Source organism: Lemur catta, chromosome 9, assembly GCF_020740605.2.
Source record: "Lemur catta isolate mLemCat1 chromosome 9, mLemCat1.pri, whole genome shotgun sequence".
In the NCBI taxonomy this organism is placed as follows: domain Eukaryota; kingdom Metazoa; phylum Chordata; class Mammalia; order Primates; family Lemuridae; genus Lemur; species Lemur catta.
The window spans coordinates 84,473,406-84,488,518 of record NC_059136.1 but is presented as its reverse complement, the minus strand read 5'-3'; the positions used below and the strand labels follow the sequence as shown (position 1 = coordinate 84,488,518).

The following is a 15,113-nucleotide window of genomic DNA, read 5'->3' as shown; positions in this document are numbered from 1 at the left end:
CCCAAAGGTGTGGGAATAACAGCTCACCCTCACCTCCTTCAAACCTTTGCTCAGATGACATATTTTCAATGACGTTTTCCCTGACCATTCCATTTAAAATTATACTCCATGCCCCTCAACCTTCTTCCCTGCTTTATTTTTCCCCTACAACTATGACTGTCTAATATGCTATATTTTTTTATTTATTTGGGTTCTTTTGGTCAATCTCCCTTCACTAGAATATAAATTTCATGAGATCAGGGATTGGCAGTTGTGTTTACTGCTGTAGCTCTCAGAGTCTAGAACAGTGCCTGGCACATAGCAGTTGTTAACAAATAAACATTTGTGGAATATGTTTCTACATATGTATAAACAAGGCACAGAGACTGGGAAATAACCCAGTTTAGCTAGATTGCTGGATATGTGTCAGGGGTACATCTGGCAAAATCTGTAGAGGTTCTGTCACATTCTTTTTTTTTTTGCCCTGGGTGACCCCATGAATACCTCTGAGCACCCTGTCTCAAGGTCTATTTTCTATTCATGTCTGCACCCTCACAAGAAAATGTATGATTCACACAATGCCCAGCAGAGGGTATTCAATGAAGATCCATTGAGGGAATGAGTATGTTTGTAAGTTCTCAGTCTACACTAGCTTTTCCAAATTTAATCTACAGTCATCCCTCGGTATCTGCAGGGGATTGGTTCCAGGACCCCCTTGGATGCCCAAATCCTCAGTGGCTCAAGTCTCTTGTATAAAATGGTACAGTATTTGCATATAACCTACACACACTGTCCAGTACACTTTAAATCATCTCTAGATTATTCATATCTAATATAAAGTAAATGCTATATAAATACTTGTTACACTATATTGTTTTTTTATTTATAATTTTTATTGTTGTATTGGTATTTCTAAATTTTTATTTATTTCAAGTTTGGGTTTCTGATAGTTGTATAAGGCTTTCTCTGGCAAAGTTTTATTTTATTTTTTGGTCTGGTCTGTGATATGTTGGGCCATGTTTCAGAAACTAGAGAGGCTTCTGGTTTATTTTCTCCTATTAAGTTTCATTAAGTAACCACACTCTAAGTTCTTTCCCAGGCGTTTTATTATTATTTTTTGCTTCCTGGGCCTCATTCAATAGCCCCTCTCTCTCCAACTTGATGGAAGCCACTTTGAGTGGATCAGAAACAGTGGGCTGGGGTGAAAAGGTAGAAAATAAATTAATTTAAGTCACTTTGCAAACCTGAGAAATCTTAATAGAGCTTCTTTGCTCAATACCTTTTTCAGTCTTATTTTTTTGTGTTTAGAACCTAGAACTGGTCTGATTTTCCTTGCCCTTTTAGACCCCCAATTCCTTTTCATTTCTGCTTGTGCACTGGACAATTCCTGCCTGAACACAGCCCTTTCCTGTATAATACCTTTCTGCAAGTAGTAAGAACCAACGTATGCTAACATCCTGGGTATTTCCAACTACTTTCCTTAGAGCTGTAGGATCAATAGGCACTTGCTTTGCCTTCCAAGAGCAACTGACAGTTTTATCAAAAGTTCTGTTGCTATATAACATACGAGGTCTCTTCCCTGCTAGACTGTGATCCCTATGCTCCTTCTACTTACTGCCCAACTGCTAAGCTAATTACATACTAAACACTGTATTTTCATTTCTGTTAAGGTAGCACCCTCCTTCAATGTGCCATTTTCCATACTAGTTGTGATGATGCTCAAAAACAATATAATGACTCTAAAACAAGAGAAGTTTATTTCTTGGTCACATAATAGACAAAGGTGGGTATTTCTTGTGAGTGGGCAGCTTTTGTCTAAGTGGTGATTAAGAGATCTAGAAATTTTCCATGTCTGGCTCTTCTATCCTCTTGGGCCCTGTTTTTTTCTTTTCACTGTCACCCAGGCAGCAGAACAGGAAGGAAAGGATGGAGGAAGAAGCCTTGGCTCAGAAATGGCCCACATCACTTTTGTGCACGTTCCATTGGCTCTGCTCGGTCATATGGTCACACCTAACTAACTGCACGAGAGGCTGCAAAATATAGTGCCCTGGAAGAAAAGACAGATTTTGTTACCTTACTAATCGGCCTCCATTCTAAGGTCACTCCAGAAAGCTCTGAAAGCCCAGAGTCCTGGCATCCCACAGGCCCACCAGTTTGTGGATGCACCGTTCTGTCCTCTTTGTTCACTGTGCACTCGTGGTTCACTATGATCTTTGCTTCTTCCCCTGTGTGGTTCACAGTCTAAATGTCTGCAAGCATCACTTTGCATCTGTCCTTGAGATGACTTCAATTTTTATGTTTCTGAACCTTCTACTGTTTTATTAAAGTTACCTGGAATCCTGATCATATAACACCCTCAAATAACTGCTTCCTTATTATCCCTTAATGCTACCTTCTGGCTTCATGAACATTCTCTAGAGACCATTATTCAAGAATTTGATGAAGAAAAAGAGGCTAAATATTACTGGTCAGAGAATTAACTTTTATGGCTCCTGTTTCTATATTTCTCACCTGAGATTGAATCAATTTATGGTATAGCCCTTATTTGTACAAGTTATTAAGAAATAAATTATGCTAAGCAATATCCTAAGTCCTGTGAAAGTCAACATTTAATATATTTCATTTATGTTGACCAACCTTGATCAAATAGTCTCTTGACGAATAAGGGCCCTTACGCTCCTGAAAGAAATTAGGTGACCCTGAGAAATTATACTATTCCAAATATCAATGTTTTCTCTTCTTTATAATCTGTAAATTGCTCTCCTCAGTGTTTTTTCAAATACTTGTGATAAACAATAAGGTCCGTGATATACACAGTTAACCTTATATTTGTTAAAATATAAATGCCACGCTCACTGCCACCATTCCTCCCCCCGTCTCTTAGGATCTCTTTAATTATTCACATATTCATGTTAGAAAAATAACTTTTAAAAGTTTGCTGTCAGTTATCTAAACATAATAAGATGAAATGTGCTTAGGTGGTTTAAACACATTATTAGTCAAGGCAGAAACAGGAGAGCTAAGCAGGTTGCTGGAGGCGGCAGGAGAGACGGCCGACTGCCCAGGTCCCTGTGACTTCTGGACACCCTTGTGACGGGGCCATGTCTGCCTGCAGCCAACTGTAGTTCCCTGCGGCTAGACTCCAGTCCTCAGCACATCTGCATTTCTCAGTGTCCTTTCTTGGTCTCAACTGGTCACCAAATAATCTTAGCAATTCTTTTTAGCCTGGTAAAGATTTCAGGTGAAACTTCCCCTTAAATCATGTTCAAAAGACACTCCTTGAATTGGAAGTCTTCCGCAGAATTGGAGAAACAGTTCAATTGTTTCATCTATAAAAGCAGTATAATAATAATGCCAACCTCTCTTTAAACTGTGAGAATTATATAAGATAATATATATTTGACACCTAGCAGAGCACTTGGCACACAGTAAGTATATAATAACTGTCAAATCTCTTCTCTCTCCTTTTTTGGTGGGTAAAGAGATTTTATGTTATCCCTTAACCTCTACCCTCGGCCATGGCCTTTTCACTTTTCTGTATTCTTCTTCTGATGGCAGAGTTACTGAGAACAAGGACCTTAATTTATCTTGTTAACCTCTATATTTCCTGCCACTAGCAAAGGAGCCATGTCAGTTACCAATACATTGCCTCTCAATTCCAGATACATCCCATTTTTGTCCTGCTTTGTGATACTTAAGCTGGGCCCTGTAAACATTTCTCTCTGACAGCTGGTCCATGTTAGGCTGTGTCAAAAGATGGCTTTAGAGGAACACTCTAGCAAGACACAGGAAAGGCAGGAGATCCTTTCCTGGTTCTGGAATACTTTTTTTCCCTCCTATGGCCTGGGTTCTGATGCCATGTGGGAGGCCCAGTGGCACTTACTCTCTGGCAAATCTTACTGACACCAAAGCAAGACACCAGTCCAGCCCTCACCTGCTGGAACCCTAATGAATTTCTCCCTTCCTGGGCCACTGAGTCAAAGGTCTGAATCTTACACTTGGGATGGAGGGGAAGATGCTCTACCAAGTTCTTAGTCCCCTCCTTGGGTACTGTTTCTCCTCCTGCAGGGTAGTAGCTGTTGTCTGCATTTGTATTTCCTCTTTTATGCCTTTTAGCAATTAGTCACCATTTGCTAGTTAATGCTACTTAACGTTAAATATTTCCTATTTAAATTTTTAAAGACCTTGTGTGGTTTTTCTGTCTCCTGACTGGTCCTTGACTGATCTTGTTGTTTAATACAATTTATTGGCTAAATGAATGGGCTGTCTACTCCAAGTCAGGCTCTGGATATGGCAGCTGGAGTTTTAGAGCAGGAAGGGATAGGGAGGGAAGAAAATTATACCCTGTCTTTCCATCTATTTACTCCTTGTCTGAAAGCCCAAGTCTTGCTCCCTCATATATAATCAAAAGGCTATGTATGTATCACTACCATCAAAAGGCTTGGCCTGGCCCCATAACACAGGGGTACCTTCTTTCTGCCTGTGCTCCCAATATTATCTCTCTAAGGAAGTAAATAAATAAGACTTGTGATGTGACCCCTGGAAGATCACACTTCCTGTACTGGGTCAATGTCTTTTCCCTGCTAGATTATGCCCCATGCTGTACCTTCTCCTTTCTTCTTTTACAATAAAATGATGCTGATTCTTAGGATAGATCGCAGTCCATATTCAAAATGTAACTGAAATGTGAGAGATTAGAAGGAATGCTGATGATCAGATAGCCTCAAAGCAAATGCAATTATCAGGAAAACATCTAAGAAACATATATGGGGGACCATGGGAATTTTAATCATTCCACATTTATGCAACTAGAAAAACAAAATAGTAGAAAACAGGAAACTTCTTTAATCAAGCAAAGTCTTTGTGGTTGTGGCTGATGAATATGCAAAAGCTGCTCTGAATTTTTTAGGGCACAAGGAATTGCCACATATGCATCCCTAATAGCTGTTTTTAGGTTATAAGAAAGGAATGGGTTTGCTAATCAAGTATGCCAGAGGCTTAAAGAGATACAGACATTTTTGATTATGCAAAACCACAAATTGCCTCCTAGGCAGAACACCTGAACTCTGATTTTCAAATTCAAACATTTCTGATAATCAGCATTGTTGTATTCCTTGAGTTAGTCAACACTCAAAGGCAAAAATCTCAAAGTTAGCTGAGGCTCTAATGGAAGACTGCAGATCTCAGAGAGAGTTCTCTCAAGAAATTTATCAAGCTATTACAAAAATCCTACTTTCTCCATAAAACTTCCTTAGTAATTTGAGAAATGGATAATTTTCCCTACCTCTCACCCTTGCCTATTCCGTGATACTCCCTTAACTTATCATTTTTTGATAGCTTTTACTTCCACCTACATTTTCACTTTTTAAAAATCTTGTTGAAAATATATTCAATTGTGCATATGTTCTCGATGAAAATCCAAGGTAGGGCTGTTTGTATTATAATTACAGGCAAATAGATGAATGAATGAACTACATATGTTCATTGATTCAAGAAATGTTTGTGGGGTGCCTACTACTGCCAGGCACCAGGGAAACAAAGATGAGTCAGACATTGATCCTACCCAAAGAAGAGCGGTAAGTAGTCCTTTCTCTCAGGGAGTTCTCAGTCTGGTATGGGAGACACAACATGTGGACAGATAGCTGCAGTGTAGAGATACATATATACATTTCAGCTGCAAGTCAGTGCAAATGGGGGAATGATCAACTCATTCTGGATTTCCCTGCTATCCAGATTAGGAAATGGAGGCACAGAGAAATTGGGTAACTTGCTGACACTTGTACAACTAGTGCATGGAAGAGTCTGGATGTGAACCCAAGAAGTATGTCTCTAGGGATCAGACTCTTAACCACCATGCTAACTGCTTTCCACATTTACCCCGTTCAAGACCTCACATGGTTAAATGCTTAACAAATGTATTTGGATGGTGATAGTACTTTTAGGTCATGGATATTCATTTACATGCTCATACCCTGATATCCTCCATTAGGACAATGGTGAACTCTTCAGAAAAGGTTGTGGGGCCCAGGTTCCACCCTTTTCACCAGTAGTGACCTCTAAAACCAAGCAAGGCAGCAGAAATCACTCCACATTTATACAGCTAGAAAAACAAAATGGTTGAACATAGGAAACTTCTTTAATTAAAAAAGTTTTAAATTTTTTTTATAGTATCGGTCCAAGAAATGGCACCAAAGTATAGTCTGTACACTTGCTAGAAAACCTCTCGGTCACTAAGAAGCACCATCTCTGCCCTTGATAAAACTTCATCTATTCCTGCATCTTTGATCACATGTTAATGCCCTTTGAAATGCAAACTGTGAGACATTCACATTTAACAAAGCACAAATCATTCCCTCCAATGTTTGTTATTTTTCAGGTGAAGCTGCAAGAATAAATATAAAAGGTGACTTACAAAAAAACAGAAAAAAAAAAAAAAAAAGTGAAACCCAAGGGGTGGGTCAAGAAAGAGAAAAGGCCTCTTTGTAAAGCCTCTGCTGGGCTGTGTTCCTGAAGGTGAGGCCTGACTATGCACGTAAACCTCTTTGAGCACCAGCTGAAAAGTCACTCCTTTCTTCTCCATCAACATCTCTCCATCCACCATATGCAAGTCAGAGATTTGTTAAGTTTCAAATCTGTAAGAAAGTCTACTGGGGATGGGTGGGTGGAGAAAGCACAAAGGGATATAGATGCTAGGATATCACCGTCTATAGAATTCAGTGAGTGTCAAAGAATTCAAGGAGCACCTGGTGCCTAAGTTTCAAAGATGAGTGGTGTTTACAGGGTGGGCAAAGAAGAGAAGAGAGAGCGTTCCATACAAGAGGAACAGCTGGAGAAAAGGCACTTAGGCGAGAAACCACAACTGGTTCAGAATGGCTACGGCGATGGACACCGAGCCAAGGACAGTGACAGATGCTGAGAGGCACCGGGCAGGAGAGCAGGTGATTTTCAAGGGTCCTGTGTGTCATGCCAAAGACCTTGAAGTCTATACCCTAGGCCAGGGGGTAATTATGTTGGTTACATCTAGAATCCCCTAGGGAGCTTTAAAAAAAATACTAACAACAAAGCTTCACCTGAGCAACTGAGTCAGAATCTCTGGGAGTGGGGGCAGATAGTAGCCTTTTCTAAAAAGCTTTCTAGGTGATTCTATGGGTAGTGTGGATTGGGAATTACTCCTTTCAACTGTGGGGGACATTTACAAGGTTTTAAGCAGAGATGCGACTTGGTCAGTTTTTCACTTCAGAAAGATCACCCTGGCTACAGTGTGGAGCACAGTCAGGAGGAGTCATGTGTGAAGGGCACAGGAAGGACGTTTGAGAGACTGCTGCAACTCGGGCTAAAGCTGACCTGGGGTGGAACTGTGGGAGTGGCTGTGAGACCACAGAGTAGAGGTTAGGTAGCTGTCATCTTCTATCTGGGATTTGTTGACAGATTGGAATGGTGGTGTTTGTGTGTATGGGGTGGTTGGATTATAAAAATGACTACAAATTCGTCTCCTGTTGGTATGCACACCTTACAATACTCTTTATCAAGTAGTGGAGTCTGTTTTTCCATTCCTTAAATCTGGGCTGGCCCTGTGACTTCCTTTGGCTTGTAGAATGTGGCAGAAGTGACACCATCTGAGCTCTAAGCTGGGAATCAAGGAGTTCTGTAAGTTTGTTCTCTTTCACTCTTGGAAACTGTGACTTCCAAGTAAATAAGCCTAGGCTAGCCAGCTAGACAATGAGACATGTGGTACCACTGTGCTGTCATCCCAGCCCACAGCTTGCCAACCACTGGACATGCAAATGAGGCAATGACAGGTCATGGCAGGTGCATGAAAAAGCCTCGTTGAGATCACCTTTTATGAGAGACTGTGCTAGACCCGAACTGTCAAACTGTCCTCTCAAGTTCTGTAGGAATGGCAGTCACTACATCCAACAAGAGTGACTCCTTTCAGTGTTCAAAAATTAGTCTCAGATTGTTTAAACATCAAAACTGGAAAGTCTTACAATAGAAAGGAAACACGATCAGCTTAAAATGTTATGTTATAGGCCCAAGGTCACGTCATCAACCCAGCTGATTAAATAAAACGAAGAATCACATGGGTAAATCATCATCATAATCTAATACAGGGTTTTTTACTTTCTACAAAAAATGTTTCTAATGTATTCCTGCTTTTCCACATGTTATATCCTTTCTCTTCATATGTTTTTGTTATTGAGTTTACCAAATATCAATAGCCACACAAGGCAGAAAAATGCAAGCCACTTCTGAAAACTATATTCCTGAAATTTAATCCATAACTGCATTTAGACATCTGCCTGGATAGTAAGCAGCTTTTTCTCTCTTTTAAAAATCATGCCAGAGAAAGCAAAAGTAACATTGCTTCATTACTTTACAAGCCTTTAACAAACAAACAAACAAACAAAACCGATATGCAATTTCCTGCCCCAAAGGTACTGACAGACCAAATTCTTGATCTCTTCCTCACTTTTACCTTTCAGTGTCATTCATAATGCTTCTGTGTATCTTCAGCCAGCATACCAAGCTACTGGCTGTGTAAGGCCATTGTATTAGATTATTATTGCTAAATTACCACAAGTTTAGCTGTTCGATTTTATTATTTCACTGTTACTGGTGTCCGTAAGCTGAAATCAAGGTGTCAGCTGGGACTGTGGTCTCATCTGGGGCCCACGATGCTGTTATATTCTGTTTGTTGGTAAAATTTATTTCCTTGGGGCTGTAGGACTGAGGTCCCCATTTTTCTTTTAGTAGTCTGGGGAGCGCTTTCAGCAACTAGAGGCCACCTGCAATTTCTTGCCACGTGGAAGATCACAACATGGGATGTTTGATTTTTCCAAGCCAGGAGTAGTGAGTCTGATCGCCTCTTCTGCAACCAGCTGGAGAAAACACTGTTTTTCAAGGGCTCACCTGATTAGATCAGGCCCCCTTTGGTAATTTCCACATCTTAGGGTTAACTGACTTGGCACCCCAGTTACATCTGCAAAAGCCTTCTACAGAAGTACCTAGATGAGTGTTCGATGGATTACCTGGGAGAAGATGTGTATGTACCAGGGCCAGGAATCTTGGGGGCCATCCTAGAATTCTGTCTACCACGGCCAGATTAAGAGACCCTATGATCACGCAGTCAGTTTCTAATAAAATTGGGAATAACTTCCAGAACATGAATCCTACCACCCATCTTCTTCCTCACAAGTTTTCCAATCAATTAAACTGTCCAGTTGGATGTTTGAATTTATAAACTTCCAGGGATTGCAAGTGTTCCGAAGCTCCAGCAGATCCAGGCATATGACTTGGGAGCACACTGAGGAGGATTAGAGTAGGCAGCAGTCCAGCACAGCACAATACCGGGGTGGGAGCCAGGGAGACCACATCTGGGACAGGAGAAGAGATGAAACCTTCCTCATAAGAATACAGTTTCCCTCCATGGGATTTTATGACTCCTAGCATGTCATGCAATGACACCTGGAAAACCAACTCATATTTTCGATGTTGCATTTCATTTTGAAAAAAATGACAAACTTTTGGACAAACAGGATGGTTTCCTCTCTGATAGCTCTCTGATGGAGAAAACTGCAAACAGAAATTTCCTTTTTTCCTACAAGAATGTGTCAACTGTACAATAGAAACTTCATGATCTTACATAAAGCTGTTTCTATTCCTTCCGAGCACAAAGACTTTGTGAAGAAATGTAGGCAGAACACGTTGTTCGGACTCTAATTTTACTCACCTGCAAACTGTTCTCTTCCCATCATAATTTTATTTAAATCATGGTTATGCTCTTAATTAACAATTTAATTGGTTGGTGCTTTCTCAATCCAGTTCTCTGGGGGCATGGTTTTTTGTTTAACTTTCTTGTTTTAATTCTTCAGCAAAACCATAAAATTTAATTAGGAAAGTAACTGGCTTTGTAACAGCAGTTCTATGTCTAATTAGCTATGCTTTGACCATCCCTTCTCAGATTCCATTCAACATTGCACATACATTTTGCATTTGTTCATGTTTTAGATAAGACATTGTAAATTTATAGTCTAAGCATGGAGTCTAATAACTTTTCACTTTCCCTAAGATGCTTGGTTAAAGCCACAGAAATCAGGAAAACTAACTTAAAGCATTCATATATGCATCTGAGAGCCAAAGGCCAAGATGTAAGTGGTTACCTTACTGTTTGAGTTTTCTATTGCTGCAGAACTTAATACAAATGTAGCAGCTTAAAACAGTACTCATTTCTCATCTCATGGTTCTGTAGGTCAGAACTCTGAGCACGGCTGGTGGGATTCTCTCTTGGGGTCTCAGTGGGCTAAAATCAAGGTGTCGGCTGGGCTGTATTCTCTGGACCTCCCTGTCCTCTTTTAAGCTTATGTGGTTGTGGCAGAATCCAGTTCCCTGTCGTTGTAGGAAGGATGTCTCTATTTCCTTACTGCCTATCAGCTGGGGACCACTTTCACCTAGGGGCCGCTGACATCCCTTGCCACATGTCCCCACAGACAGTTCACAACATAGCAGTTTGAGAAAAGAACTCTTGGAGACCAGGAGGAGCACTTCTCTGACTTCTTCCTCTGTGAACAGCGGGAGAAAGTGCTTTGCTTTTAAAGGGCTCACACCTGACGAGGTCAGGTCCACCCTAGGTAGTTTTCCTTCTGCCATATAATGTGACACCATCAAGGGTATGACCGTACCATCACGTTCACAGGCTTCTCCCACACTCAGTAGAGCAATTACTCAGGGTGTGTACACCAGGGGCCAGAAATCTTGGGGCCGTCTTAGAATTCTGTCTGCCACACTGTGCTTTAGGGCAACTAAAGGCTTCCCGGAAAACCTTCCTCCTTTCTGCTTGGAGCTGCACAGGGAATGCAAAGAAGCTGTTAGCAATGGCCCTAATTCTGTTCCATCAGCTCCATGGGGCAGAAGATAACAGACAGTCATATTCTTTCTACTCTGCAGGCTGCTTTCTCTGCCTGGCCAGAATTGCTGCTTTCCATAGTGCAAATGTACCTCTCGGTGAAATCATTTGAATTTAAAATGACATCAAGGTACCATGATGCTTTTAGACAAAAATTTATCTAAGCTCAATATCTCAAACTTCAGTCCAATAAAATGACTTCTTTAGTGAAAGGAAATGAAGAAATGTGCAGAAAAGATTGAACAGAGCAGGCCTGAAAAATGCTATCTTTAGAAAGGCCTGCTTGCAAAATTGGCCCTTGACTGGCACCCGGAAACTTGGATTTTGGGAGGGTTCCTAACACCCTAATGAATAAGAACAGCTCACTGTGCTTAAACTGTTTGTGCAAAATATATGGTCCATGCTGAACAACTACTTTTCTTCTGGGAGTCTGGAATTTTGGTATGTGCTAGGCAGAGGGTAGCTACATGACTAGACCCCAATGAAAACCTTGGACATTGAGGCTCTAATGAGCTTCCCTGGTAGATGATGTTGTACGTTTGTTGGCACAACTTGCTGCTGGTGGAATTAAGTACAGCCTGTGTGCTCCGCTGGGAGAGGACTCTCGGAAGCTTGCGCCCGGTTTCCCCTGGACCTCACCCAGTGCTCCTTTCCCTTTGCTCATTGTACTTGCATTCTGTTGCTATAATAAATCATAGCTGTGAGTAGGACTATATGCTGAGTTGGGTGAGTCTTCCTGCAAATCACTGAACCTGGGGGCTGTCTTGGTGACGTCCGACTGCAGGAACGAATGAGAGTATGGTCACGCTCACAGTCTGAGTCTAATCCTCTCCATTACGAAGATGATCAGAGTAAACTGACTAGACTCAGAGGCAAGAGGCAGGCCTCTTATGGGTCCCAGAGGTCTTGGCACTGACTAGATGCATGTCCCAGCTCTACACTGTGACCTGGGCAAGCTACTTCACCTCTGTCTCCCTCAGTTTCTTCAATTGCAAAATAACAATAACAATAGTACTTATCTGTAGGACTGTTAAAATGAGGCAGTGTATAGAAAGCACGTGGCACTGTGACTGGCTCATGGCGACTGAGAGGTGCTGGATGTGATTCCCTGTGGAGCGGGACCAATACTGTAGTGCCCACCCCTTTCCTCCCTTCACTCTGCTCCGCTCCTTCCTCACCGGCCCCTTTTCCTCTCTTCCCCCAGTTGTCCCCTATGCTCCTTTACATCCAAACTCTTCCTCCCCCAGTTGGCTACCTTTCCTTAAAGACGAAATGAAAACAATATGCAGGTATGGTTTTCTTTAAACGCTTACAAAAAAGCGCCCAATGTAAATGTGTGGTCATCAGTGCCAGCAGCCCTATGTATGGTCCGTACCCTTTGGTTCCATCCGTGATCATTTCCAAGAGTTTATAAGTAACCCCTATAGTCCTCACTAATGTAACTTTACTGCTCGTGATAATAGCAGGTGATCATCGCATATATAACTGTGCAATTTCTCCTTCATTTACTGTGTAAGGCCTGTCATGTAAATAGGTCCACAAATTGGAGAAACATCCTTTGTGAAATCTTTTGTTCCAATATTAGGTTCAGAATCTTTGTTCCCTAAAACACTGGACTCCAAAGTGAAAAGTGGCTGTTTTATTTTTCCAATGGGATATGTAAACACAATTTCAGTGGAGATGGAAACTTCTACTCAAAATTTGCTTTGCTTCTTTGCAACTTTTAAGTCCCTGTTGGACGATTTAGAGAGTGTTCAGATACCACTATTGAGAAGGACGTCATGGGGGATGATCATACATGACCAGAAGATCGTACATGGTCATCAGCCTCAAAGGAATCCAGAAGCAGATTCCTTTGAGGAGGAGAGGAGGTTTAGGAGATGCCCATTGAGCACAACCTCTCTGGTATTGGGTAAAATAACCGCAATTTGGGGAAGAGCCCCTGTGTCCTCACTCTGGGCCTTTGTGCCGTGCTTGAACTGGGCCCTGTTTGTGTAGGGGATGGGAAAGAGGAGGAAGAAGGGAAATTGACAACCCAAAAGTTCAAAGCTTCCTTTGCAAATAAATTCAATATTTGGAGGTAAGATACCAAAAAGAAAAATCAAACCATAAACAGAAGATCACAAGTTTGGTAATTACAAATATCTCCAGAAGCCACCAAGTTTATCCCTCCTCCCTCGTTTCCTAACACTCCTTCAGGTAGGACTGGACTGTAGTCACCTAGGAAAAATATTTTCCTACCCTATAAAGACTAATGAGGCCCCTTCGGCAATCTGCTTTGCTATCCATTAAAATGAAGTCTAAACCACCTCAGAATTTATGGCCTTGCTTCAGTCTTGGTTGGCGTGGAAAAGAGCCAATTGCCACACTTCTCATCTTAACCTTATAGTTAAAAGCTAACACTCAATTATATGCACCAATGGGGAGATGAGAAACTCTCTCACTCTAAAATCCATAAAACTCATCAAAGATTGAATAATCAGAGACTTCAACCTTTGCTAACAAAATTCTCTTATCAGACCCACTGAAACATAGCAAAATTAATTAACTTGAATTTTTTGCTTTTATATTCCTCAACTTACTTCTGTTTGAAGTTTTAATGAGGAGTAAAGTACCTAAATGATCAGCAGGAAGATCTCAGAAAGGAAAAGAGAAGTTCTGGAGTACTATAAACTAAATTCACTCATTCGTTAAGAAAAACAAACAAACAAAAAACCCCATTTACTGAGCTTCAAGGCTATTCCGGACACTAATTGGGAACATAGCAATGAACAAAAATAGATAAACTCTCTTGTGAAGCTTACATGCTACCCAGGAGATGGACAGTAAATAGATAATGTGTCAGACAGAAAACTCTTGAGTAGCCTTAAGTATCCTTTAAAAGCTCTTTCAAGTCATCTCTTAGCCCTCACTTCCTCTGGCTAATTAACTCCGATTATTCAACCCTAGCCAGCAAAGCACTGTAAACACGTTACAAGCATAATTCCACTGCAAGTGCAGGGATGTTCTATTACCTTGAGTTGCTGGGATATTTTCTTCAGTGCATATGCTTCCTCTTCTGTTTTGGGAATAAGTCTTATCACCTTATCACTACAAGACAGAGGAAAAAAAAAGATGACAATTACCTTTCAAAAAAACAAAGATATTAACCATCCTTTTCTTACCTCTTAAAAAACTGCATTTAAGAAAAAACACAGCAAAACTTCTCACTGACCCAGTAAGTATTTTATCCAGTTCTTGTTATTCTCTGATTGCATTGGCCTTTTTTTCCTTGTCTTAAAACTATTTGGTATTTCATCACTTTTTGAAGATTACAAACTCACATTCAATGTTATAAATGCAGAAAATGGCAGCAAGAGACAGGAACTTTCATGAATAGCTCAGAGACAATACCAAGAAAGAAAATTCCCGTTGACGGAGGAAAGAAAAACTATTCTTTTTAAAACTTAATACTGAAAAGGAATGTGACTTTCAGTGAGAGGATGCGAAATCCACACACTATGAAAAATTCTGGTTTGGATTCTTCCCACAGGGAGAAGAGTAAAGAGAAGCCCATCTCTATGGGGCATCTGATTTCAAGCACACAGCTTCCCAACAAGAGGGCACCAGCGGTTTACAAGTGTGCCATGGGATATTGCTGGCTGTATAATTTTTAGAGTGATACAAACTTAAAATCAATGTTTACAACCATGACAGTTTATCACAGTTGAAACTATATTTGAACACACTGTAAGGTTCTTTCTTTCAAGGCCCTGAGTTGCCCAAGATGACTTGAGAGGTGTTGCTCTGTCTTCCAGAGACTTCTCTGTGGGGGCCAACTCTTCTCCTAGGTGTGCCCGGCAGGTATAATCAATTTCTAGGTGTGTCACGATGAGGACAGGTTGGGGAGCACAGCTCTAGCATAGAGTATTCACAACTGTTCAATGTGCTTTGCATAGAGTGAATGCTCGTTAAATATTTATTAATATTGGCATAAAGGAAATTGCTGAGAATAATTGGCTTCCACAGGAAATTTAAGGAAAAACTAAGTAAATAAAGCAAAATAGGAATTAATATTTTTCATAACTCTCTAAGGCATTTTACAATGACTGAACATAAAGTGGAATTTTATTAATAGCATGTACATAAAGTAGAAAACAAAGACTGTACTAATTTACCCACAACTTATACCAGCCCCCAAAAGTGCACCAGGAATAAGGATGGAATTTGCATACTTTTCCATGGTTTTGCT

The 15,113-nt window shown here is 40.7% G+C and overlaps 1 protein-coding gene across 1 annotated transcript in view; it reads right to left on the bottom strand.

Moving 5' to 3' along the window:
• Positions 1–15,113, bottom strand: part of CPA6 (carboxypeptidase A6) — a 266,163-nt gene that overhangs the window by 141,491 nt on the left and 109,559 nt on the right. Inside the window, exon 2 of the mRNA XM_045560547.1 lies at positions 13,897–13,972. Coding sequence (XP_045416503.1) covers positions 13,897–13,972 — 76 coding nt within the window. The remainder of the gene's footprint in view (positions 1–13,896; positions 13,973–15,113) is intronic.